Below are 25,537 nucleotides of genomic sequence, written 5' to 3' on the forward strand. Positions count from 1 at the left end.
TTGTTTCCAATATATTCCCAACTCCTTCTACATCCAACCTGCTGTGATTTTGGCTTCCTCATTTTTACCAACAATACTGCAATGTTGATTCACTACAAAATGACTCAGCCTCTAGCTTGCTAATCACCCATATGTGAGGACTAGCATCCTGCTTGTCCTGGGATAAAGCAAAATTGCTTACCTTGTAATAGGTGTTATCCCAGGACAGCAGGATGTAGTCCTCACAGAACCCACCCGCCACCCCGCGGAGTAGGGTCAGATACGTTTTATTATTTTCTTTTATATTTTCGCTTACGCATAATGCTACAAACGAGACTGAAGGGAGACCCCTGTGGACGCAGGGATCATAGCATGCTGAGCATGCTCAGTGCACTCAGTGTGTCAGTGTCAGTCAAAGCTTTTTAGAAACTTTGACAGAAAGTTTTCCGTGATAGGGCTCCATTACCGATGTCACCCATATGTGAGGACTACATCCTGCTGTCCTGGGATAACACCTATTACAAGGTAAGCAATTTTGCTTTCTGAAACATAGTATGAGACTATTACATTGATATCCTTATCTGCTAAGTCAAAGGCCCAGACATCAGATAATACTTGTAGAATACTGCAAATTAAAATGCAAAAATATATACATTGAGGAGATAGAGGCCTGATTTTTAGCATATAAGTGCATTAATTGTTGAAATGAACCACTGGAATAAACCCTGCCTTTTTGGCTAGAAATTGTAAAATTTAGTTGAAAAGTGAAATAATCACAGTCATTTAAGTGTAGGTGTGTCATACAATAATCAAATACTTGTATATCTCCAGTATGGAAATCAATAAATGATTGAATATTAGTAATGCCTATGTCTTCAGTTTTAAATATCTTATACATATTGCCTGGCTCAAATTTTGGATTGCCTACAAGTGGCATGCAATATGACATATTCCAAGGTAAGCTCAGTAACGTTCTTACATATCTTCACCCTGCCCTTACTGAATGAACATAAGAACATAAGAAATTGCCATGCTGGGTCAGACCAAGGGTCCATCAAGCCCAGCATCCTGTTTCCAACAGAGGCCAAACCAGGCCACAAGAACTTGGCAATTACCCAAACACTAAGAAGATCCCATGCTACTGAAAAGGCAATCCATTGAGTAATATGAGGCAGCAGAGATTCTCTATTGGCATACAAAATGTACTGCAAGCTCAGGGGATTGGTAAACTGACCTTCCCGTTCATCATTCCCTCAAAACTCCTATAACACAGGTTATAAGATTCGAAAATACCATACCCACAGCAGCCTTTTTCTTTTTTAAAAAGTAGCACTGAAAAGTGCTGCTTGGAGGCTGCTAAGGCAGTGAGACAACTTTATAGACAAAAGTTGTGAATATTTTTATAGAAAAACAAAGAGAGATAGAGGTACATGTCCATGCTTGTGCTCGGATGAAAAAAGACTGAGGGGGCTCAAGAGGCAATGCCCAAGTGGGAATTCCTGCACATGCTCAGCAGAGCAGCAACTCTACCAACTAAGAGAAAGAGGTCTACTCAGTGCTGGTGGATGACATCACCCTGCTTATCGACAGAAATGTTACAGTTACAGTATTGCAATGTGAAGTTCTTCCAGTCTATGTGGCATAGACAAGGTCCATGTACCAGTATAATACTTTTCCCCAATATCAGTCCCCTATGCCATTCAGTCCTAGAGGTAGCTGGCTCTGCATCCCTGTGCCCATCTCCTGAAGCAGGATGTAATTTTATTATCTGAGATAATGCCCAAGTTGTATATGTTATACATATATTAATGCTTGATAGGGTTCAGCACCAGGACCCAACACAATAATAGGAGAAGGAAGAAAGGACAGATTTTCCTCAAGTACTTACTGTCTGATATGGCAATCCACAGGTGAGGATCACTCGCCCCTCTTCTCTAGCGATCTGCAAAGAAATGGAAAACCTATATCATCATAAAAAGTGCCATGCTGGGTCAGACTAAGGTCCATCAAATCAAGCATCCTGTCTTCTATAGTGGTTCTTCTGTGTCACAAGAACCTATCAGATCCAACATAGTTGATCTATTTCACTTCCAAAGAAGCTATTGGCTTTCTGTTGTTTATGTGGCTAATATTTGTTTATGGACATTTACTTCAGGAATTTGTCCAACCCTATTTTGAACTCTACTATGTTAGTGGCCTTGACCATGTCTTCTAGCACCAGATTCCATAGCTTGATTGTGCACAGAGTGAAAAAATACTTTATACGGTTTTAAATCTGCTTGTTGCTAGTTTCATGGAGTATACTAGTGTTGTTTGAAAGGGTAAATAATATTTCTCTATCTATTCCACCCTACTTACAAATTTATAAATCTCAATTATATCCGCTCTCAGCCTCTTCTCCAAGCTAAAGAGCCCTAATCTGTTTAGCCTTTCTCCATAAGGGAGCTTTTCCATCTCTCTTATCATTTTTAGCACCCTTCTCTGTACCTTTTCTATGTTTTTTTTGAGACTGGGATACCAGAACTGCACACAATACTCAAGGAACAGTTACACTATCAATCCATACAAAAACATAATATTCTCAGTATTGTTCTCTATTCCTTTCCAAATAATTCCTAACATTCTATTTGCCTTTTGGAATGCTGCCGCACACTGAGCCAAAGATTTCAAGGTATTTTCCGCAAGGACTCTGAAGTCCTTTTTTTGGGTAATGACTCCTGACACAGAACCCAGCATCATATAACTGTAGTTTAGATTATTTTTCCCTTCATGCATTACTTTTGCACTTGACTACCATTTAGATGCCCAGTCTTGCACTTGGTCATTTAGATGCCTAGTCTCACAACGTCCATCTGCAGTTCCTCACAATATGCTGCTGTTTTAATGAAACAATATTGTGTCATCTGCAAAATTGGTCACCTTAATCACTGTTTCCTTTTCCAGATCATTTATGAATATGCTAAATAGCTCACACAGGTGACAGAATAGACCCTGGGGCACTCAATGATCTTTCTCTATGGAAAACTGACCCTTTAGTCCTACCCTGTGTTTCCTGTATTTTTATCCAGTTTCCAATCCACCTTTCATCTAAAATGGTGACTCTTCTCCCAAATTCAAACTTTTATAGTCACTTTAAGTGACGATAAGTAGGTTAATTCAATAAGAACTATTTTTGGCTGATAGAAGATTTGATCACCAATTATGATCTATAGTACATCTAGCTGAACAAACAGATTTTAGTGCAAATCAAAAAAAGAAAAACTGACAGTATAAAAGACTGATGATCATATTAAGAGAGGCGGTTTATGTGGCTTCTTTATAAACTTAGTGTGGCCTTGTCGTACCCTGATTCTGACTACTATGTCGCCTCCCCACCTGCAGAGGCCTCTAGTGAGCCTGTTCAAAGCTATCCAACCCATCTTGTCAATGGCCTCCTGACTCAGCCTGTTTTGTAATCTTCATTCCACCAGGAGTCCTCAGCGAGCTTAGCCTCCAGCTTTGCCAAGCTCCTCCTCACTGCTTGTATCATACCTAAGCTCCAGCCCTATGTAACTCAGCCCTGCCAATGTATCCTTGCCTTCTCATGGAGTCACCCTTGGCTCTTTGACCTGGCCACTGCTCCTTGTCTTGCCTTGTGGCTTCCGGGCCTTCTTGCTCCTTGTACCTTGTCTTGCAGACTCTCTAACCCATACCTTACCTTGTGGCCTCAGGGCCTTCTTGTTCATTGTGTCTTGTCTTGCGGCATACCTAGGCCATACTACATTTTGTGGCCTCCGGGCCTTCTTTCTCCTTGTGCCTTGACTTGTGGCCTACTCAGGCCTTTCCTTGTCTTAAGGCTTCTGAGCCTTCTTGTACTTTGAGCCTATCCAGGCCATTCCTTGCTTAGCGGCCTCTGGGTCTCTTGCCTACTAACCTAGGGCCTACTGTACCATTGCTTTCAGGCTTCTATGTACTTAGTTCAGTATTGTCTAGTCTAGTCCTTGTCTGGTCCTGTCCTGGTCTGTGTTATCCAAGTCCTGCCCTTGTCTGTGTTTGTCATGCCCTGCCTAGTCCAGCCCTTGTATTCTTGCCCTTGTCTGTACCTGTGTTCTGTCACTGCCTTGCCTTAGTCAGTGTCTTTTCTAGTTCCAGATCCTGTGTAGTATCTATCCTTACCTGTACTAATGTCCCAAGCCTTGCTCCAGATTATCCAGCCTGTCCAGTCTTGTTCCAGTCTGACCAGCCTTGCTTCTGCCTGCATAGACTCACCATGATGTACTGCCGCAGCAAAGACATTTATCTATTTATTTAGATTTTCATATTATGCTTTTCAGCACTTCCATGTGTACATCAAAGCAGATTACATTCAGGTACTATAGGTATTTCCCTATCCCCACCTGAGGCAATGGAGGGTAAAGTGACTTGCCCAAGGTAACAAGGAGCAACAGTGGTATTTGAATTCTGATGTTCCTGGGTCGTAGCCCACTGCTCTAACCACAAGGATGGTTTTCCACTTTATACTGGCCGCCAGAACCCAAAGGATCAACTTGCGGAGAAGGGAGCTGGCTAGGCGGAAGACCAGCCCTAGTCCTGCCCAGCATCCAGCTTTGCTATCCTGAACCACTCTTAGGGTGATGGACTCTGAGTCCAGAAATCCTGACACTTAGCTGCCTGTTTATATAATGGTCCTTTAAACATGCAGTTTTGAAGAATAATACAGCTGATCTTAGTTTATGTTTTATGTATTATTTTTATCTGGCGGTGGTAGGGCGTTAATTATTGTGAAGCTATGTTAGTACAAGCCTGCGTGCACCTAACATCAGTGTCCAACTTGTTCTATGCTGTCAGCTTGACTCCTGAAATCACAGCCTTCTGCCTTAACCAAACATATCATGAACACTGTGACTTATGAATCCAAAAGCCAGAGTGTTCAAAAAGACTTGCACTACATGACAGATGCTACAGTAAGAAAATAGTAGTAGTAATTAGTAGTAATTAGCCTCACCTCTGGACAATCATACAGGTTGATCCAGTCCTGGTTTTGCCCCACTGACTGGAGTAGTAGTTCTGATTTTCTCTGGAAAATCACTGAGAAAATAAAAAATATAAATCCATGCATACAACACTTGGTTGACCTGATGTAAAAAGGCAATCCTAGACTACTAATATTTTAGTGACATATGGAAAGGGCAATACTGAAAGCCCTTCCCACAGATAAAAAAAAAAGCATTTTATCCACAGAAATTGTCCAACCCATCTACAGGTAAAAGCAAGCACATTGTTCAACAAGTGTACTTTTACCTGCAAACTGAAAACGAGTTATGCGGCTAGAATTTAGCCACATAATTCGGGGGTGGACTGGGGGCGGGCAGGAGGCAGTTAGGGGTGGGCCAGAACTAGCTGCATAAGTTATGCAGCTAACTCTGATATTCAGAGTAAGCCGTTTAACCAATGTGGCTACTCTGGTCTCGCCGTAGGGCTGTCCTAAAGTTAGCCGAATATACTTTTCTGGCTAAGATAACCAGGTTGTGAGGGAATGTAAAGAAAACTCACTCAGCTATCTCGATCGATCCTCCTTAAGGTTCAGTCACACAGGGAATCCTGGGTGAAGGGAACAGCCCGTCACCAGTGTAAAAGAACTCAGGGCCTAGAATGGTTAGGCAGGCCCCAGGAAGCAAAGAAAAACATACCATATGCCAGAACCTGTTATGTCTAAAGGTGAGCTGCACTACATTTTTTGACCTGGAGTTAAAGTAAACTGCTCTACACTGTACTATATGCTTTGACCTGAAGTTAAGGTGAACTGCACTGAACTGCGCTAAATGTTTTGACCTGAAATTAAGGTGAACTGCACTGTATGTTTTGAGACTTGAAGTTAAGTTGTGCTGCCCTTTTCATTTTCTATTTGTTTTTCCACTCTAAATAAACTGCACTGAAGGAACAAGCCAGCACCTATATCCTTTTTCCTCTGACCGTTCTCACCAATGCCTATAATAGAGACCCCTTTTGAAAGAGTGGGCATGGATCTTGTGGGGCCACTAGAGAAATCGACTCGAGGAAATAAGTACATTTTCGTCATACTAGACTACAAGATATCCGGAGGCAGTCCCACTACGGAACATGAAGACTGACAGTGGCAACCATCTTAATGGAGATTTTTTCACAACTTGGGCTGCCCAAGGAAATCCTGATGGATCAGGGTACCCCCTTCAACTCCAAGGTTACGAAACAACTCTCCGCCTTGCTCACGGTAAAAACTCTGCAGACTTTAGTGCATCACCCACAGACCGATGGCCTGGTTTCTGCTTCAATCAGTTGCTCAAACAAATGTTGAGGAAATTTGTGGATGAAGACGGCAAGAACTGGGATGCATTACTACCCTATGTGCTGTTCGCAATCTGAGAAGTACCGCATTGCTCGATGGGATTTTCCCCATTTGAGTTGCTATATAGGAAGAGACCAACAAGAACCGTGGACATTGCTCATGAGACCTAGGAAAATGAAGCAAAACCTGGGCAGAATCTCGTTGACTACATCCTCTGAGTGCAGGATGGCCTAAAAAAAAGGCTGGGGAGGTGGTCCGCCTATGTCTGGAAAAGTCTCAGAGTTCTCAAGCTCGAGCTTACAATCATACCACAGTCTAACAAGTATTCTAGCTGAAGAACCACATCCTTGTCCTTCTTCCATCATCAGAAAGCAAGCTGTTAGCTTGTTGGCAAGGACCATATGAAGTTTTGGAGAAAACAGAGCCCGTGGATTACAAAATAGCTCAGTCAGATAAATGAAATAAAACTCAAATTTATCACATAAATCTCCTGAAGAAATGGGTGGCTCAGGAGTGTGGCATGGTACAGGAAAGAGTTTGGCCCAGAGGTCGGGCCTGAAGTGGACAAGCCCAAGTTTCCTTTGGAGAACAGCTGTCCACTACACAGACAGCTGATTTAAAGCATCTGAGATATAAAAACAAGGAGATCTTGAACCTGCCCGGTCATGCTCACCTAATGCAACATGACATCATTACACCTCCTGGAATTGTGGTATAGCAGCGACCCTATTGGATTCCTGAGGCCAAGTGCCACGTAATCAAAACTAAAGTGAAGGACATGCTCCAGCTCGGGGTAATAGAGAAGTCTAACAGTGACTGGTCCTCACCAATAGTATTGGTGCCAAAGCCAGATGGGAACATCAGACTTTAAATAGGTCAGTGCAGTCTCAAAACTAGACGCCTATCTGATGCCATGAGTGGATGCACTGATTGAGCATCTGGGATCAGCCCAGTTCATTTCTACCCTCGATTTTAACAAAGTATATTGCAGGTGCTTCTCATGCCTTAGGTGAAAGAGAAGACTGCGTTCTCATCGCCTGGTGGCCTTTACCAGTTCACGTACTCACGTTTGGCCTTCATGGCGCCCCTTCAACGTTTAGATTGGTTGACCACTTGCTCCGCCTACACACCAAGGGTATGTAGCCGCCTACTTGGATGACATTGTGGTTTACAGCCCCAACTGTAAGACACATCTTAGCCAACTCCAGGCTGTGCTAACCAGTCTGAAGAAATCAGGGCTAACATCTAACCCTAAGAAGTGCTTGCTGGGAGGATAAGAGGTCCAGTATTTTGGCTACACCATGGGAAGGGCAAGGTTCATCTACAGACCAGGAAGATTGAGGTGATCACTTTGTGGCAGACCCACAAACAAAAGTGAAAGTGAGAGCATTCCTAAGCCTTACGGGATACTACAGAAAATTTAATCCTAACTATTCAAAGAAGGCAGAGCCTCTCACAAGACTGTTGCTAAAGAAAGCATCAGAAAAAGTCCAGTGGTCAGAGGAAGCCTTCAGAGTCCTAAAGGAGGTGATATGCTCTGAACTGGTCCTGATAAACCCAGACTTCACCAAACCCTTCACTGTGCAGACTGATGCCTCAGAAGTTGGCTTTGGAGCCATCTTAGTCCAAGAGAAAAATAGCCAAGAACATCCTGTGGCATATATTAGCCAGAAACTAATGCCATGCGATAAGCAGTATTCAACAGCTGAGAAGGAGACCTTGGCGTTCAAGTGGTCCTTGTAGGCCTTGCACTATTATCTGCTGGGATGGCAGTTCATGCTAACGGACCATCAACTGCTCCTATGGATAAATAGGAACAAGGAGTCCAATGCGAGAGTGATGAGATGGTTCCTGGCCCTACAGCCTTTCAATTATAAGATTCGACATAGGGCAGGAAGAGAGAATGCCAATGCAAATTTCCTGTCAAGAGAGGTGTCCCTTGTACAGGCAGATGTTCATCCCAGCAAGACTGAGCTGAGAGGGAGGGTATGTGAGGGAGAGTATAGAAAACTCCCTCAGACTACTTTTAAGAACTAAAACAGCTGTCTTGCCCTGTCCTCCTTAAGATTGAGACCTGCAGGGAATCCTGGGTGAAGGGAGGAGCCCATCACCAAAGTATAAGACCTCAGGGACTAAAAGGGTTAGGCAGGACCCAGGAAACAGAGAGAGAGACACCATATGCCAGAAGCTGCTATGTCTAAAGGTGAGCTGCACTACATATTTTGACCTGGAGTTAAGGTGAACTGCTCTGAGCTGTGCTAAATTTGACCTGAAGTTAAGGTGAACTGCACTGTATGTTTTGAGACTAAGTTGTGCTGCCCTTTTCATTTTCTGTGTATTTTTCCACTGTAAATAAAGTGAAGCGAAGGAACAGCCAGAGTCTGTATCCTTTTTTCTCTGACTGTTCTCACCCACTATGCTTGAGTTACCACACAGGTATATTCAAGCAGCATGGCTTCACCACTGAATATCCCCGTTAAGTTACCCGGATAGCTAACTTAACTAGCTACTCTGCGGCTGAATATTGGCCCCCTAGGATTTGTTTTAAATCTGCTGGTTGCTAGTTTCATGGTGCCATCCCTAGTTATAGTGTTCTTTGAAAAGGTAAATAACCATTTCCTACTTACCCATACTACCCCATTTATGACTTTATAAATCTCAATCATATCCCCTCTCATTTGTCTCTTTTCCATGTGAAAGAGCCCTAATTTGTTTAGCCTTTCTCCATAAGGGAGCTTTTCGGTCCCCTTTATCATTTCTGTTATCCTTCTCTGTATCTTTTCTATGTCTTCTATGTCTGTTTTGAAATGGGTAACCAGAACTGTACACAATGCTCAAGGGGCAGTCACACCATGGATATTTACAAGGGCATTATGATATTCTCAGTTTTGTTCTCTATCCCTTTACAAAGAATTCCTAACATTATATTTGCTTTTTGGACCACTGCCACCCACTGAGCCAAAAATTTCAAGGTATCGTCCACAAGGATGTAGAATTCCTTTTTCTGGGTGGTGATCCTAATATGGAACCCAGCATTATGTACCTGTAGCTGGGATAATTTTTTTTCTATATGCATTACTTTGCACTTGTCCGCATTAAATTGCATCTGCCATTTAGAAGTCCAGTCTCCTAGTGACACAAGGTTCTTCTGCAGCTCTTCCCAATCTGCTGCTGTTTTAACAGCTCAAAACAATTTTGTGTCATCTGGAAATTTGGTCGCCTCTCTTGTCAATCCTTTCTCTAGATCATTTATGAATATGCTAAATAGCTCAGGACCCAATACAGAGTAGTATTTGACAGATTTCTTCTGGAAGAGAGTTCCCTAGGGCAGGTATTGTTCCCAAGAAAGACTGTTGGCGGGTAGCTATTTTTTAAATTTATTTTGTCATTAGAGGTTTTGTGGAAGCCCCAAGTGAAGATCCTAGCGGGTCATGAGGACACATATAAGGACAGCCTTTCTATATATGAGATCAGCCAATACAGGAATGCTAATAATACCATCAGTTAAATCAGCCCATCTTAGTCAAGTGAGAGAGAGAAGTATCTCCATCGCTGGCCCAAAAATATGGAATGAAATGCCTGTTGAGTTAAGGACCCAAGCAGAACGAAAATCATTCAAAAAGAATTTGAAAAAAAAATAATTTTTTTTTGAAAAGTAACTAGATCCATCTCCTCTTAGCGCTTTGAAAGTCATTGTCAAAGTTTTGAATTTGGACCTGTAGGGGATTGGTAGCTAATGCATAGTACAAGTTTGATATGATCATGTGATTTGCCACCTTCTTTCAGCCATACAGTGGGGTTTTATCTTATCTCAAGTTTGTAAAGGGTCATCTGGAAATTTGGTTAAACCCTTGCATAATGTGTAGCTGTAAATTCAGGTTACTATGGCATGGACTGCCATGGTTAAGTTCTTCTTGCCTATGAGTTGCCTGCCCTATCTGTGGGTAAAATTATGTATCACAGTGGCATTACACATGTACTTTTACCTGCAGGGAACAGGCAATTTTCAAATACCCATTTCTACAGGTAAACCACTTATTTTCTCATAGTTGAAAGTGATAGTTCTTTACTGTTTGGATTTGTGGAAGCAGGATTCAGAGGCTTTTTACTTTTTTATGTTTAATTAGTTTTGTTTGTTTAAATGGGGGTTTTTTTGTGTGCACTTACAATTTATTTGTTTGATATGTACACTTGTGCTAATTTTGTGATCCACTTTCAGCATAATTTTATGGTTTTGTAGAATACAAAAATAAATTAAATAAAGACCAAATACTGGGACAGCATAACAAATCTTGGTTCTGGGTTTTTAGGTCTGGATAGGATCCAAAACAGCTGGGATCTGTGATGGTTGTCTCAGTCAGTATAGCACTATGAGGATCATAGACAGCTTGTCCTTTATTTATTTATTTTTATGGTCTTGACTAGCAGGAGCAGTGCACAGTGCACACACACAGACCAAGCCTTTCCTCAAATGAAGAGAGGTGGTGTCTGTTGCTAAACTGATATCTTACTGTTTAAGACTGTCACAAACAAACCTACATCGGTAGACCCCACTTGAGAAAGATTTAGTTTGTTACATCCTGATCAAAAGACTACTTGCGGAGTGTGGGGTCCTGCATGCCCCAACTCAGTATATCTGTCAGGCAAGTAGATGTCAATTGAGGTTACCCTACAAGAAAGTATTAAATTCTTCAACTGGATGGCTTTCCTGGCACAGGAAAAACTAAGAAAACTTCAAAGAAGAACATTAGAAAAAAAAATCTAAATTTTGATGCAAAATCATAAAATACCTGGTAGAGGTCCAAAGAGATGCTATTTCTTAGACAAACAAAATCAAATCCTAATAGCAGCTGATCTAGTGTTACATGGGTTCCTGTCTGTAGATTTCCAAAGTTTTTCCCTGAAATCTCTAGACCAGGGGTGACCAGCTTCAGTCCTTGAGCGCCATAAATAGGTCTGGGTTTCAGAATATCCACAATGAATATACTTGAGATAGATTTGTATACAGTAGAGGCAAAGCATGCTGTTCTATCTCATGCATATTCATTGTGGATATCCTGAAAACCTAGCCTGTTTTTGTGGCTCGAGAACAGGGAGGCAGAGCGGGAGCCTCTAGGCACAGCGGCTATTTGCCGCTGTGCCTGGGATCGCGGGCCGGCCGTTGGCAGGCGCAACTTACCTGACAAAGGTAAGGGGGGTTCTAGGTAGGGTTGGGGGGCGGGTTAGGTAGGGGAAGGTGGGGGGAGGTGGAAGGAAAGTTCCCTCCGAGGCCACTCCAATTTCAGAGCGGCCTTGGAGGGAACGGAGGACGGCTGCGTGGCTCGGCACACGCAAGTTGCACAATTGTGCACCCCCTTGCGCGCGCCGACCATGGATTTTATAACATTCGCGTGGCAGCGTGCGCATGTTATAAAATCGGGCGTAGATTTGTTCGCACCGGATTGTGCGAACAAATCTACGCCCATGCACACCTTTTAAAATTTGGCCCTAAGTCAACTTGATTAATAGCAGGTAATGGACTTCTCCTCCATGAACTTATCCAAACCTTTTTTAAACCCAGCTACAATAACTGCACTAACCACATTCTCTGGCAATAAATTCCAGAGCTTAGTTGTGCATTGAGTGAAAAAGAATTTTAGCCGAATAGTTTTAAATGTGCTACTTGGTAACTTCATGGAGTGCCCCCTAGTCCTTCTATTATCCGAAAGAGTAAATAACCGATTCACATTTACCCATTCTAGACCTCTCATGATTTTGTAGACCTGTATCATATCCCTCCTTAGCCATCTCTTCTCCAAGCTGAAAAGTCCTAACCTCTTTAGTCTTTCCTCATAGGGGAGCTGTTCCATCCCATTTATCATTTTGGTCGCCCTTCTCTGTACCTTCTCCATCGCAATTATATCTTTTTTGAGATGTGGTGACCAGAACTGTACACAGTATTCAAAGTGCAGCCTCACCATGGAGCGATACAGAGGCATTATGACATTTTCTGTTTTAGTTACCATTCCTTTGTTGCAGAGGAAGAATATTTTTGTATTAACTGTTTCAAATTATTTCCTCTGTTGTGAGACATGTATGTTTTTCCATCTTTCCTGCTTCTTGCTTAATTTTCCCCTTTTTTGGGTTTCAAGTAATCTTCTGTCAGCTTAGAGCTGATATCCCAAGGAACCTGGAGTCAGCATCCTAAACCTATTGAAGAGAGAGTCTTTCCTTCAGAAAGACGCAGCGGAGTTACCAAGACCATCTAAAGAAAGGGATCCCAGTAAGGTGCGCTGTTAGAGGAAACAAAGGAGAGACAAAAGTAAAGGTAACAAGAACTTTGTTGCTATTAGTGGAAGTCATTTAAGGGGTGAGAGGTGCCCACCGGGCGCTGAGAAAGGAGTTAAAGAATCAAGTAAGGAGAGTGAGGTATCCTTAGGTGCTGTATAACAAGCTTAAAGTATTTTAAGAGGATTTCTGGAAGAGTATTAAATCTGGGACTGAGTTCTGTTTAAATATTGGGACTGTGTGTATACTCTGACCAACTCTCGTTCGAAGAGACCAGAGAACAAATTGGGGAAGTGAAGGAAGATTGAACTAAATTTAATCTGCATAATCTGAGGAATTTAAGAAATTGGATACCAGGAGGAATTCTGTGTAAATATAAAGCTTCCATTAGAAGTAGACACTTTGCTAGAAGAAGTGGAGTCACAAGTTTATGCTATCTGTTGTCTTTTTATTTATTGCTGCAATCGAATGTGAGAAGTGTAAATATTATTTAATCATCTGAATAAACTATCAGTAAAGAAGATGGAAACCACCAATCCTCTGCTGTGTGTTTATTGGATGCTGAGACTGTATAATTATACATGCTCTGAAATAAGGACGGAAACAAGGCTTGAGTTGCAACGGAAAAGGACTGGGCGGCCTCAGGTTAAAGCTCTCCGGTAGGGAGGAGTTGTGCAGAAAGGGTCTGCCTTTACACTTTTCTTTTTATGTGCCCCTGGGTGCCAAGTAAAGGATCCGTCCTGCCCAGGGGTTACATGTAGAAAAAACTGAATTATCTGGGATCTGATTCCTGGAACAATATGCATTTTTTGTATATTTGAATTTCCTCAAGAGTTTTGTGTAACAATTTATTTATTTATTTATTTAGTTTTATATACCGACAACCGTTTGCACATCGTGCCGGTTTACAGATAACTTACAACCAAAATATATATAGGCAAAGCCTTTACAAGGAACAGTGTGTAACATAAACGTATTAACCGATTAATAACTAAATAACTAGGGGATGGAGGGGTGGGGTGATCAAGACAGCGGAGGGGGCAGGGGGAGGGTGGAAAACAGATACATAAGGAAAAAATATGTACAGGGAATCAATGGGCATGTGATATGTACAAAGGTTTTATACAAGTATTGAAAAAACGCATAAAACATAAAACATGCAAATGCATGTTGATGGCCCTATTAGTTATTCCCGCGCGATACAGAAAGTAAAATGTGCACAAAGGTAGGCGCTAATTTCTTTTTCTTCGGGCACCGGGAACGTGCACAGAAAAGCAGTAAAAACTGCTTTTCTGTGCACCCTCCGACTTAATATCATGGCGATATTAAGTCGGAGGTCCCGAAACTTTCCAAAAGTAAAAAAAAAAAAAAAATTTGAAGTCGGACGCTCAATTTTGCCTGTGTCCAGTTTCCCAGCCCATGGCTGTCAGCGGGATGTCAAACCGGCTGACAGCCGCCATTCCGGTCCAAAAGGAGGCGCTAGGGTCACGCTAGTGTCCCTAGCGCCTCCTTTTGCCCGTTTTTACCGCCGGGCCTCATTTAAATACAGAATCGCGTGCACAGGAGAGTGGTCTGTGCGCACGCCAGGAGAGTGTTCGCCCACTCTCCCGCGGACTTTACTGAATCGGCCCGTATGTTTGCTTATGATACTGACATCAAAGGCAGACAAGTGAAATCAATTTTTTGGCTACTAAGAGCACTTTATGTGATGAAGAAGTCAGGAATAAAGCACTTGAAATGTAGCAAAACAAATTCACTTTAATGAACCACCATGAAAGGTGAACATGAACTCATTCTGAAAAACGCTAATGTCTTCTGTCTTAAGGCTGACTATAAAGCAGTTCTAGCAGACACAATAATTATTTAGGGGTAAATTATCAAAGCCATATAGCCACCTAACCACAGAGTTAGACAGCTAGATCACAGCCTTTGAAAACTCACAGGGATTGTGTAGCTAAATTTAGTGACATAGTTTCTTTAGGGAACTAAATTTAACTGCTCATAATACCATGCCTCTCCTATAACATTGAATAGGGATGTGAATCGTTTTTTGACGATTTACAATATCGTCCGATATATTTTAAATCGTCAAAAATCGTTAGAGCCGCGATACAATAACAATTCCCCCGATTTATCGTCAAAAAATCGTAAATCGGGGGAAGGGGGAGGGGAAGGGGGAGGGCGGGAAAACCGGCACATTAAAACAACCCTAAAACCCACCCCGACCCTTTAAAATAAATCCCCCACCCTCCCGAACCCCCCCAAAATGCCTTAAATTACCTGGGGTCCAGAGGAAGGGTCCCGGTGTGATCTTTTACTCTCGGACCTCCGGTGCTTGTAGAAATGGCGCCGGCGCTACCTTTGATTTTTCCATACGGAAAAACGATTCGCGGCAGGAGATCGCTCCCGGACACCCGCTGGACCCCCAGGGACTTTTGGCCAGCTTGGGGGGGCCTCCTGACCCCCACAAGACTTGCCAAAAGTCCAGCGGGGGTCCGGAACGACCTCCTGCAATCGCAAAATGGCGGCGCAAAATGGCGCCGGCCGTAGACAACACGATTCGACTGCAGGAGGTCATTCCGGACCCCCGCTGGACTTTTGGCAAGTCTTGTGGGGGTCAGGAGGCCCCCCCAAGCTGGCCAAAAGTCCCTGGGGGTCCAGCGGGGGTCCGGGAGCGATCTCCTGCCGCGAATCGTTCCGTACGGACCCCCGCTGGACTTTTGGCAAGTCTTGTGGGGGTCAGGAGGCCCCCCCAAGCTGGCCAAAAGTTCCTGGGGGTCCAGCGGGGGTCCGGGAGCGATCTCCTACGCTCCTGACTTCAGGGGACAAAAAACAAAATGGCGCCGGCGCTACCGTTGACCTGTCATATGACAAGGCAAAGGTAGCGCCGGCGCCATTTCTACAAGCACTGGAGGTCCGAGAGTAAAAGATCACACCGGGACCCTTCCTCTGGACCCCAGGTAATTTAAGGCATTTTGGGGGGGTTCGGGAGGGTGGGGGATTTATTTTAAAGGGTCGGGGTGGGTTTTAGGGATGTTTTAGTGTGCCGGTTTTCGATTTACACGATTTTCACGATATTTAAAAAACCCAAACGGCGACGAACCAATTCCCTCCCCCTCCCAGCCGAAATCGATCGTTAAGACGATCGATCACACGATTTACATCTCTAACATTGAACAAGTCACTTCACCCTCCATCACCTCAGATGTGATTTCCTGAATATAATCCACTTTGAAGTGTCTGAAATGCAGAATATAAATTGAATAAATAAAGAAATGTATTACTAAAGCACTGGCTTATGGTGCCATTCAACAATAAGCAGCGATGAGGACAGGTGGCTTTTCACCTCCCTTTTGTTGTTGGTGAGGATGGGGACCCCCTGGATCATAAGTAAAGGAGGATGGAAGAGGGGTTCCCTTCAGAAACAGACCTTACTGACAGAACAGGAAGTGTCTACAGAAGTATCTCCAGCATTGGTTTTTCAGTTGTTGTTGGTGGGGCCAGGGGGGTTGAATTCATTATCTCTATCAATGCTCTGCTGGTTTCTTCAGAATGGGCATAAACTGCTTGCAGTGTGAATATCCAGGACCATATAAGCCTTGGCCTACAGAAAGCTCTGAGAACACCTGACTACTTCACTAATGATAAGCAGTGTTTACCTTAAACAAACCTATTTTTTCTTTCCCTTCAAATAGCTGTACAGGCATCAACTCTTCTGCTCATCAATCTACTCCTGTCCCCTGATGACCGGCAATATCCTGAGACTGCCGCTGCTCAGTGCCTGGAATCATTTCCATGTTTTACTAGGAGCTTAGCCACGCCTTTGTAAGGAAGAACCTCCAGGTATATCTAACAAAGCTCAAAGAAAAAGCTTAAATGGTTTAAACTGTTACTCAACAGGAACGTTAAATATTCTTTGTCTGTTGATCTTTTACCTGTCTCCTTACATTTTTGTCCAAACATATTTTAGTTTTCATGAGGCCAAAATTCAAAGTGATTAGGCATCTAACTTTTGAAGTTAGGCTCCTAAATTAGTCCTTTTGAAAATTTAGTAGGGCTGAGTCCCTACATTTAGGATTCTAATTTAATTTGGATCCTAAATTTAGGGGCCTAAAAAGTGGGTGGTTACAGGAGTAGAGTTAGAGCCCTGATTTTCAGAACTAGGAACCTAATTTAGGGACTTAAATCTAGGTAAATAAATAGTATCCCTGAATTTAGGGACCTAACTTTTAGACCCTAAATTTATGCGAATTTTCAGCTGAAAACTTAGGCACCTAATTTAGAGGACTAAATTTAAAAGCTCAGCTTTTTAAAAAATATCTGCTCCTATATTGTAATATTTGTTTGAAGCAAAAGATATATATGCTGAAGTCAATATTGAGTAGACTGGTTAATGGACAAGTTATCCGGCTATTGTTAGCTGGATAACATGTCACATATATTCAGCAGGATAAACCTTCCACTGAATATACTTGGCTAAAATTATCCAGCGATTGCTAGCCGTTAATTTTAAGCCTAACAGGCCAGCTTTTGAATATGATTGGTTACATAGATCTGAATGCAGTTCCCTTCCCTCCCACCCACCCGCAATCTATGATATTAGGAATAGGGGGGCAGCAACTTGCCTACTATGGAGTATTACACATTTAGGGAGAGGTTTGAGTAAGGCATACATGACCCTAGAGGCCCATATATAAAACCTGGGTATTGGGGGGGGGGGGGGGGGGGAATAAGCCACTGGCCTCTTTGTTTATTTTTGTTTCTTCTACGACAGCACTATTTTCCCAGATTTTTTTTTAAAGATATTTGGGTAAGCAGGTAATTATCTGGCCACACAAGGCCAATTAACTTAGGCCGGCTCTAAAGCAGGCCTAAAGTTATCCAGCTAACCTAGTGAGATATACCCGATATTCTGCTAAGTTAGCCAGATATCTCAGCCCCTCCCAAAAACGCCCCCGGAACGCCTCTTTTTTCTCCGACTATCTGGTTAATTATAGCTGGATAACTACTTATCCGGCTGTAATTTAGCCGGATAAGTGGCGGAATATGCCACATTTACTATTTAGACGGATAACTTTTGAGTTATCTGAATATCCATCTAAATGGCTTTTGAATCTGGACTTCGTTACTTATAGTATAATTTTCAAAGATTCTTCTGCAGGTTAACAGCTGTACTCACTGAAAAATCCCTGCTGAAAAATTGCTCCCCTCACTGCAGTTAGTTACCCACGTTGTTCACAGCACGGGTAAGTTTACTTGAGTCCAAGAAGAGGCAGAGAGATGTCAGGGGAGGGAAAATCCACAGAGCTTTCATTTTGAACGCCCCACACAGACTTCAAAGCAGGTGCAAAAGTACACAGGTACATAGGGCCCACAGTCTCCCCAGCTGGCCAGATTTTGAAAGGAAAACCCTGCGCAGGTGAAAATAGGCCTGCAAGCACCTCAGGCAGTATACAAATTGCTCCATTACAGCCATGCTCCCTGATTTTAAAAACCTATCTTGCTATGGATTCATGTCAGCTATTTATACTGTACTTATAGCTCTAAGCTCTTTATGGCAGGGACCATGCAATTTTTCTCATACATTGCCACTGCTACTAAATGCATAGATTTCAAAATCCTGGGAACTTTTCTACAAGAGAAACTGAAAATGAAGGATCCTTTCTTAAGACTGTTGTGCTATATATTTTTTAAAATCATTTGTTCTGCTTTTTGTTGTGTAATAAAACAGTTACTTCCAGGTGCAGCTCATATGGTAAAAACACATTTATTTATTCATTCATTCTATACCGGTGTTCAATTTTACATATCACATCGGTTTACAATCAACACATCTCCTATAACACATCACAAACTCCTGTTGAGAAGTATTAACAAAATAGTCAAGTCTAAAGCACAAAACACACAACGTTTTCACTGTTTGGCTAATGTTTAGTTGGGCCACTAAAAATGCAAAACCAACTATGGTATTACAAGCATCTTATGACCATGCATGTTCCATCCTAGCGGAAAAGGTGGAGATTGTTTCTGCCAAGCTGAGCTACTCTTAAAAGAACATTGGAGCTCCAGAACAGAATTTAAGGCCCTGGTTAAATGCAAGTCATAAGATTAGATTCTGCTACCCAAAACAAGGCAGTGACGGTAATCTACTCTAAAAATGATTCCTTTTTCTGTTTAAAAATGGCGTTCTTTCAATTTTTCCATTTGGAAATAGTTAAGTAGGCTGCATAGAGGTTCAAAGAGTCTTATGTAAAGTTAAATTAAAACCAATTCCAGAGAACCAAGTAGAGCAGCAATTTTCCAGATTAGAGGCCCTTTGGGCCAAGTCACAGTACTATGTGGCCGTTCTGACCTCAGCAGCTTTTCTGTGGTCATCGTCATTCTCCAGCATCTTCACGTCCACACCTAGGCAACGAAGGTAGCGGCCCAGTCCCTGCAACATGTTATCACACACCATGCTGACCTCCTGGGGTGAACTCGGAGGTGGGGGCACCAAGGCCTTCTCCTTGGCACATGGTGAACTCTACAAGAGTTAAAGAAAACACAAATGGAGGAATAGCATTAGCAAAGAATTACTGCGTTTACATAAGGTAGTGCTGCTTGTTTACATGGGATTCCCATGTGCCTTACAACCCCCCTGAAAGCAATCATAGTGTAGGCAGTCATCTCTGGTATGGAACAAGGGAACAAAGCTATTTATGCACAGCACACTGAACATTAATGGAAGGGGAAGCTGTGGAAATGTGAAACAATCCTAACAATGGGCTCAGAGCCTCTAATCATTCCAAAAGCTGGTGGAGGGGGTTAGATTTTAGCGATAGAAAAACTAAAAACTTTGGGAGTTTTATGGAACCCTTCAATCCTTCTTAAAACTTCTAGAGATGATTCAGTGCAATGCAGCAAGATCCAATATAACAAGAAATGATGTGGTCAGATGGGCCCCTTCAATCCCTAAGATCGAGTTCTCCTTGGATCTCACTTGTACAATCAAAATCTTCCCTCGATGGAGATCAATCATCGGTGTTTGGATGATGGACAATCCATCTAAAATTATATTTATTCCTAAAAGTGTACAAAAGTTTGACTAGTCCCTTTAGACAGTCCTATATTGTCTGGGACTGGCTCGCTATAATAGCCCATTTCACAACACACTTCCTGTTTAACCAAAGACAAAGAAGGAATGAAGGAGCCTATGTGGTCTGCAATGCTCATTTACCTTGTAAATGTCCCTTAGGCCTTGTCCAGCTTACTAGAAGTAATGTATTGTGGAGATTCTTAGTACAGCAGATGCAGATGGTTTCTCTTCGTGTTTACACTTCTATTTATTTTTTATTTAATATATTTATAGCCTACCTAGCTACAATACTAGGTAGGTTACAATTTAACATCCATAATAAGAGAAACAAACAACGACAAAAGTAAATCAATAAACAAAATAAAAACAATCAAATGAAAATAAACACATTATCAACAAATATACATAATGAATAAATAGACAAATTACAAAATTCAACACACACTATTATCTATCAACATAATACGGTGGCAAGAAGCACCCCAGTTACTGTGACAAATTAAGTCTCAAATTCAACTCATACCCCTGCCTGCTGCAATGCCAACTCCAACCTTCCACTCTGCCCATCAGAATACACCATACCATTAAACAGAGAAGCATAAAAACAACTGTCGCACTACTGCTGGGCAGACACAGCTGCTCATATGCCTGCTGGAACAAAATCTTATGAAATCTGGCTATAAATTCAGTCTTCAACTTTCTTTAAGGTTGATGTTTCACACTTCCCTTTTTTATATGTGCTGCTTAAACTGTTAGACATTAGGTACGTTTTAATACTTGTTTATATATGTTTTAATACTTGTTATACACCATCTTGGGTGATCTTTCGAGTTCAGGAAGATGGTTTAGAAGGACTTTTAAAATAAAGCAGAGTTGCTCACCTGTAACAGGTATTCTCTGAGGACATCAGGATGTCAGTCCTCACAAGTGGGTGACATCATCTGAAGGAGCCTGCCTTGGAATTTTTATGTCACAGTTTCTAGAACTTTGATTGTGCCCTACTGGGCGTGTGCTTCCTAGCATTGTTTGTTTATTTATTTATTTATCTATCTATCTATCGAGTTTTATATACCGTCGTTATACGCAATGTCCAAGTAGAGGCTCCTTAGTCTACTTTTTAGCTTAAACTTGGAGAAGCCAACTCCAAGGAGAGCATGGCGGGAATCGTAATAAGTGACATCTTCCTGTCCTCAGAAAATACCTGTTACAAATAAGCAATCCTGCTTTCTCCAAGGACAAGTTACAGTTTGCCCCAATGCAAAAAGGAACAGTGTCAATGAGTACAACAACAATTGTTTTTGTTGACAACAGGCCTTTTTTTCTTTTTAACATTTTCTTTATGAATTTTAAACTTTAATAAAGCAAATACATATAAACAATAAGGACAATATGCAAAGAAAATAAGCAAAGAAAATTAAATCAAGAAAATATATGTCATATCTTTTTTAGATGTTCTTATGGTAAAGATTAAAAATGTCATTTGTGAAGAGGCAGAGGGAGATAAAGGGAGTATAGAAAGAAGTAACATCAAATGAAAAGCATTAACAAGAGGCATTTAAGGACCCTTCTATTAAATACAATTCAAGATTATTCAAGATGTTACTGAGATACCGGAGAAGATGTTACAATTCTCTTGGCATTAAAAAAAGATTTGAGCTGCTCAGGAGAAAAGAAAACAAAGAAATCAGAGTGAAATTTAACAAAACATTTACAAAGGTATCTTAAGGTAAATGTAGCTCCCAATTCTAAAGTTTCTTTACTCAGAAACTCCCTTCACCTTTCCTGGGTAACTCTGGAAATATCTGGGAAAATTCTTACAATCTGACCATAGAACAAGGAATTCAAGTTTTTGAACATCAGATTCAGAAACAAGTGAAATTAAGATGGTTGCTCTTTCAGCTATTTCTGGTCCTGAAGTCTCTAAAACTTCAGTCAAATTAGCCAAATTCAGAGCAAATTGAATCGCTTTCCCGGAAGGGCAAGAAGTGGGCAAAAAGGCAATCTTATTTATAAAAGGAAACTTTTCAGAGGAAATCTTTAAGACCTCAATAAGGTATCTTCTTAAGGTCACCATTGGCAATTCCCCAATAATTTAAGGAAAATTTAACAAAAGAAAGTTAAACCTGTGTGATGAGTTTTCAAGAGATTCAAATCCTCTAGAAAGCAAGGCTCTGTCCTGATCAAGGTAGTCTGTACTGATTGAATCTTAGTCACCTCTTGTAACCTATCTAGATGATTTTCAAGCTCCTGAAGCTTGATAGCTGAGGGTCCAGATTGCTTATGACAGAGTCTAATTTAAACAACAGTCACAGCCAAAACTTTGTTAAAATGCACCATTAGTTCCCACATAGCATCTAGTGTGACCACAGACGGTTTTACAAGTTCGCCTGGCAACTCACTAACTCCAGCTACAGCAGATGGAACAGACCCGAGAAGAGGCCGAGTAGCTGCACTAGCTTGAGAATCTGATGGCAGTAGCCTCAGCTATCCTCCAGCAACGTTCGTGCTGTGAGAATGGATAGGCTGGCCATTTCAGACAGAGATGTGGTTTCCTCCTCTGCCCCCACCTGCATCGAGGCAGGAGTGAACTCATCAACCCGTGCCGATGCCGCATCATAGGGGGAGCCAAGTCCCTGAGGCAGTAGAAAATTTTGATCATGGGACTGAAGGAAACCTCCTCCCCTAGCAGGCCCACTGCTCCCTCAATGGATCCAACAATGGGAACCACAACCCCGGGCAATGGAGGCTCAGAAGACATAAAAGACCAGATGGCTTGCTGACTAGGTAGGAAAACAGGCTCCACGGGGATGACCTATACTTTCCCCTTCCTCTTAGATGGCATTATAACATGGGTACTTGCCAGGTACATGTAGCCTGAATTGGCCATTGTTGGAAACAGGATGCTGAGCTTGATGGACCCTTGGTCTGATCCAGTATGGCAATTTCTTATGTTCTTAAGGCAAAAAGAACCAAAAGGAAAATTATAACGTCAGCGTCCCCCATCTATTCTCTCGTAGTCATCTTGTTCCGCCCCTCCCCCATCATCCATCTTTTGCTTTTTACATTTCTTATAAAGGGGCACTCTGGATCAAAAACAATGAATTCTATACCTCAAAGAGATTTCGCAGGACAGACTGTCCTAATCTATTGTCACGTTGGGAGTCCCTGACCAAACAGTAATGTGATGTGACTGCATGGCAAGCATTCTATGTCACAGCTTTGCAGATCTCCTCAATGCAGACTGATCGTAGGTAAGCTACCAATGCTACCATGATACTGACACTGTGAACCATAACTAGGCCCTCCAGGGCATAACAGAAGGAGATGCAATCTGCTAGCCAACTGGATAAAGTGAGTTTCGCAATGGCAATCTCCAGTTCGTTGGTGTCAAAAGAAACAAAAAGCTGAGTAGTCTTTCAATGGGCTTCAGTCCATTCTAGGTAGAAGGTCAAGCTTCTCATGAGGTCCAAAACTGTGGAAGACATATGGCCTAGGAAAAAATGTTGGAAGGACAAATGATTGATTAAGATGGAATTCCCAACATTACTTTAGGCTTAAACATAGGATGGATATGCAGAGCCACCCTAAAATGATAAAATTTGCTATTAGGTGGGTAAGTTACTAGAGCCTGGACCTCACTGACTCTGTGCACTGAAGTCACTGTCACTAAAAATATGACCTGCCAAGTTCAAGAACTTCAGGTTGCAAGAGCACAGTGGCTCAAAAGGAGCATTAGCTGGGTAAGTACCACTCTGAGGTCCCAAGATACAGCGGGAGGCTTCAAATGAAACAGGCCTTGCATGAACCGGATAACTAAAGACTGTTGGCGATAAGCACCAAGTGTACTGATGTGAACCCTTAATGAATTTGTCTTGAGATCTGACTCAGGCAAATTTAGAAGGTAATCTAGCAGTTTGTGTGTGGAGCAGCAGAAAGGGTCTAAGGCCTTTTGTTCATACCACAAGGCAAACCTCCTCCATTTCAATCCACAGGACTTCCGCATGGAGTCCTTTCTTGAAATTAACAGAACATGAGACTCATCCTTTGAAAGATCTAGGGGTTGCAGGGTTATCCTCTCATTATCCAAGCTGAGAAAGGAAGGAAACTGACATCAGGATGGTGCATCTGACCATGACCTTGAGTAATAACATTTGGGGAATTCCCCAACCTGATCAGAACCCTGATGGACATCTCCTGCAGGAGTGGGAAACACATCTTTCTCAGCCAAAAAGGGGTAATGCGAATAATGGTCATCCTTCTTCTCTTAGCTTCAACAAAGTCTTCACAAAAGTAGAATTGGAGGATACACATACAACAGGCCTTTGCTCCAATCAAGGACAAAGGTGTCTGAAGCAAGTTTGCCTTATGTAACTTTCCAGGAAAAAAAGAGTGGGACTATCCTGTTCTGGAGAGACACACACAGATCTATCACAGGTATGCCCTACTCATGGAATATCTATTCATAAGGATATTCTCTTTGCCATCCCCTGCAAGACGGCAGAATCCCAGACCTGGACAGTCTCCTGACACAGGAAATATGATCTCAAGCCTCCCTGCTTGTTGATGTAATACATCACAACTTGATGGTCTGTCTGATCTCTGAAAGCCTTTAATTTTTTATTGTTTGAAGTGGGTTACAGTAAAAACATTCATAACAAGAAACATAATTAGAACTTAAAAACATAAAACATTAACAATAATGAAAACTGATTAGAAGAGCCTACCAAGGCACTCTATACGCCCCCCAAGTAAAATCATCCCTAAGGAAAAGAGCCCTATCCACGGCAGGCCCTACGCAATGGAACGCTCTCCCACCAGACCTCCGACAAGACCCCTGCCCAATTTCCTTAAAAAAACCCCTCAAAACATGGTTATTTAAATCAGCGTTTCCAGAACCGCCAGGGTAGCCTACCAACTCACCGTGGCTTGTCCCATGGCACCCAGCAAGCATTGTAAATTGTATTAAGTTAACTCTGCATCTGTTAATCCCTCTTGATCTATGCTCACTTACTCTTCAGACTAATTCCATGCCTTTTGTATCTCATTTATTAAGGCTTTGTACCTCATTTATTTATTAATTTGGTTCGTCTTTGGTGCAATCATAGCCCATCCTATTTAATGTGATCTATGCAAAGTATATTCTATGTTTAAGGTTCTATGTAACGCTCTCATGCGAAGTTATTGTTCCACTGTAAACCGGTTTGATTTGTATTCTATACAAGAAGATCGGTATATAAAAGCTAAAAATAAATAAATAAATAAATAAATAAATAAATAATTCTTCTGTTAGGCCAATAAAAGGGATCGTGACTCCAGGACACTGCACTATAATAAGTGGTCTGCTCTTTCACCCCTTCAAATACAGTTTAACTTTTGATGGTGTACGTTCTAAATCTTGGACATACCTTTCCTGAAGCTGGAGGCCCTTCCTGTTTACTCTGGTGCTGCTTCTCTGCCAGGCAATCTTTCAGGTTCACAGTTAAACCAAACCTTGCAGGATCCTCACACAGGGCTGCAAATACTTCCAACAAGCAGTAGGCATCACAAGCTATGGAAAAGAAATAACAAACAGTGCAGGACTCTTAATAACTTATGCTGACAATAGTAATATTATGCAAGACTTAACATTAATAGGTCTGATTCCAAGAAAGAAGGCTGAAGACAGAAAAGAAAATTATTCCTTACCTGCTAATTTCCGTTCCTGTAGTACCACAGATCAGTCCAGACAGTGGGTTATGTCCCCAGTCCAGCAGATGGAGTCAGAACAAATTTCAGAGGGCGGTCCCTTATACACCAGTGCACCCTCTGGAAAAACCTCAGTATATAGAGAACATCCAAGCATGAACACAAACAGATCTGGATGGATCAAGGAAAAAAACAACTACCCAACTAACATGGTACAAACTGGTAAA

At 41.9% G+C, this 25,537-nt stretch overlaps 1 protein-coding gene across 1 annotated transcript in view; it reads right to left on the reverse strand.

Annotated features, from left to right (window-relative positions):
* The window catches only part of EXD3 (exonuclease 3'-5' domain containing 3), a 999,700-nt gene that overhangs the window by 532,288 nt on the left and 441,875 nt on the right, over nt 1–25,537 (reverse strand). Inside the window, 3 exon segments of the mRNA XM_029613511.1 lie at nt 1,868–1,921; nt 18,903–19,073; nt 25,031–25,173. Coding sequence (XP_029469371.1) covers nt 1,868–1,921; nt 18,903–19,073; nt 25,031–25,173 — 368 coding nt within the window.

This window comes from Rhinatrema bivittatum, chromosome 8 (genome assembly GCF_901001135.1).
Source record: "Rhinatrema bivittatum chromosome 8, aRhiBiv1.1, whole genome shotgun sequence".
Lineage (NCBI taxonomy): Eukaryota > Metazoa > Chordata > Amphibia > Gymnophiona > Rhinatrematidae > Rhinatrema > Rhinatrema bivittatum.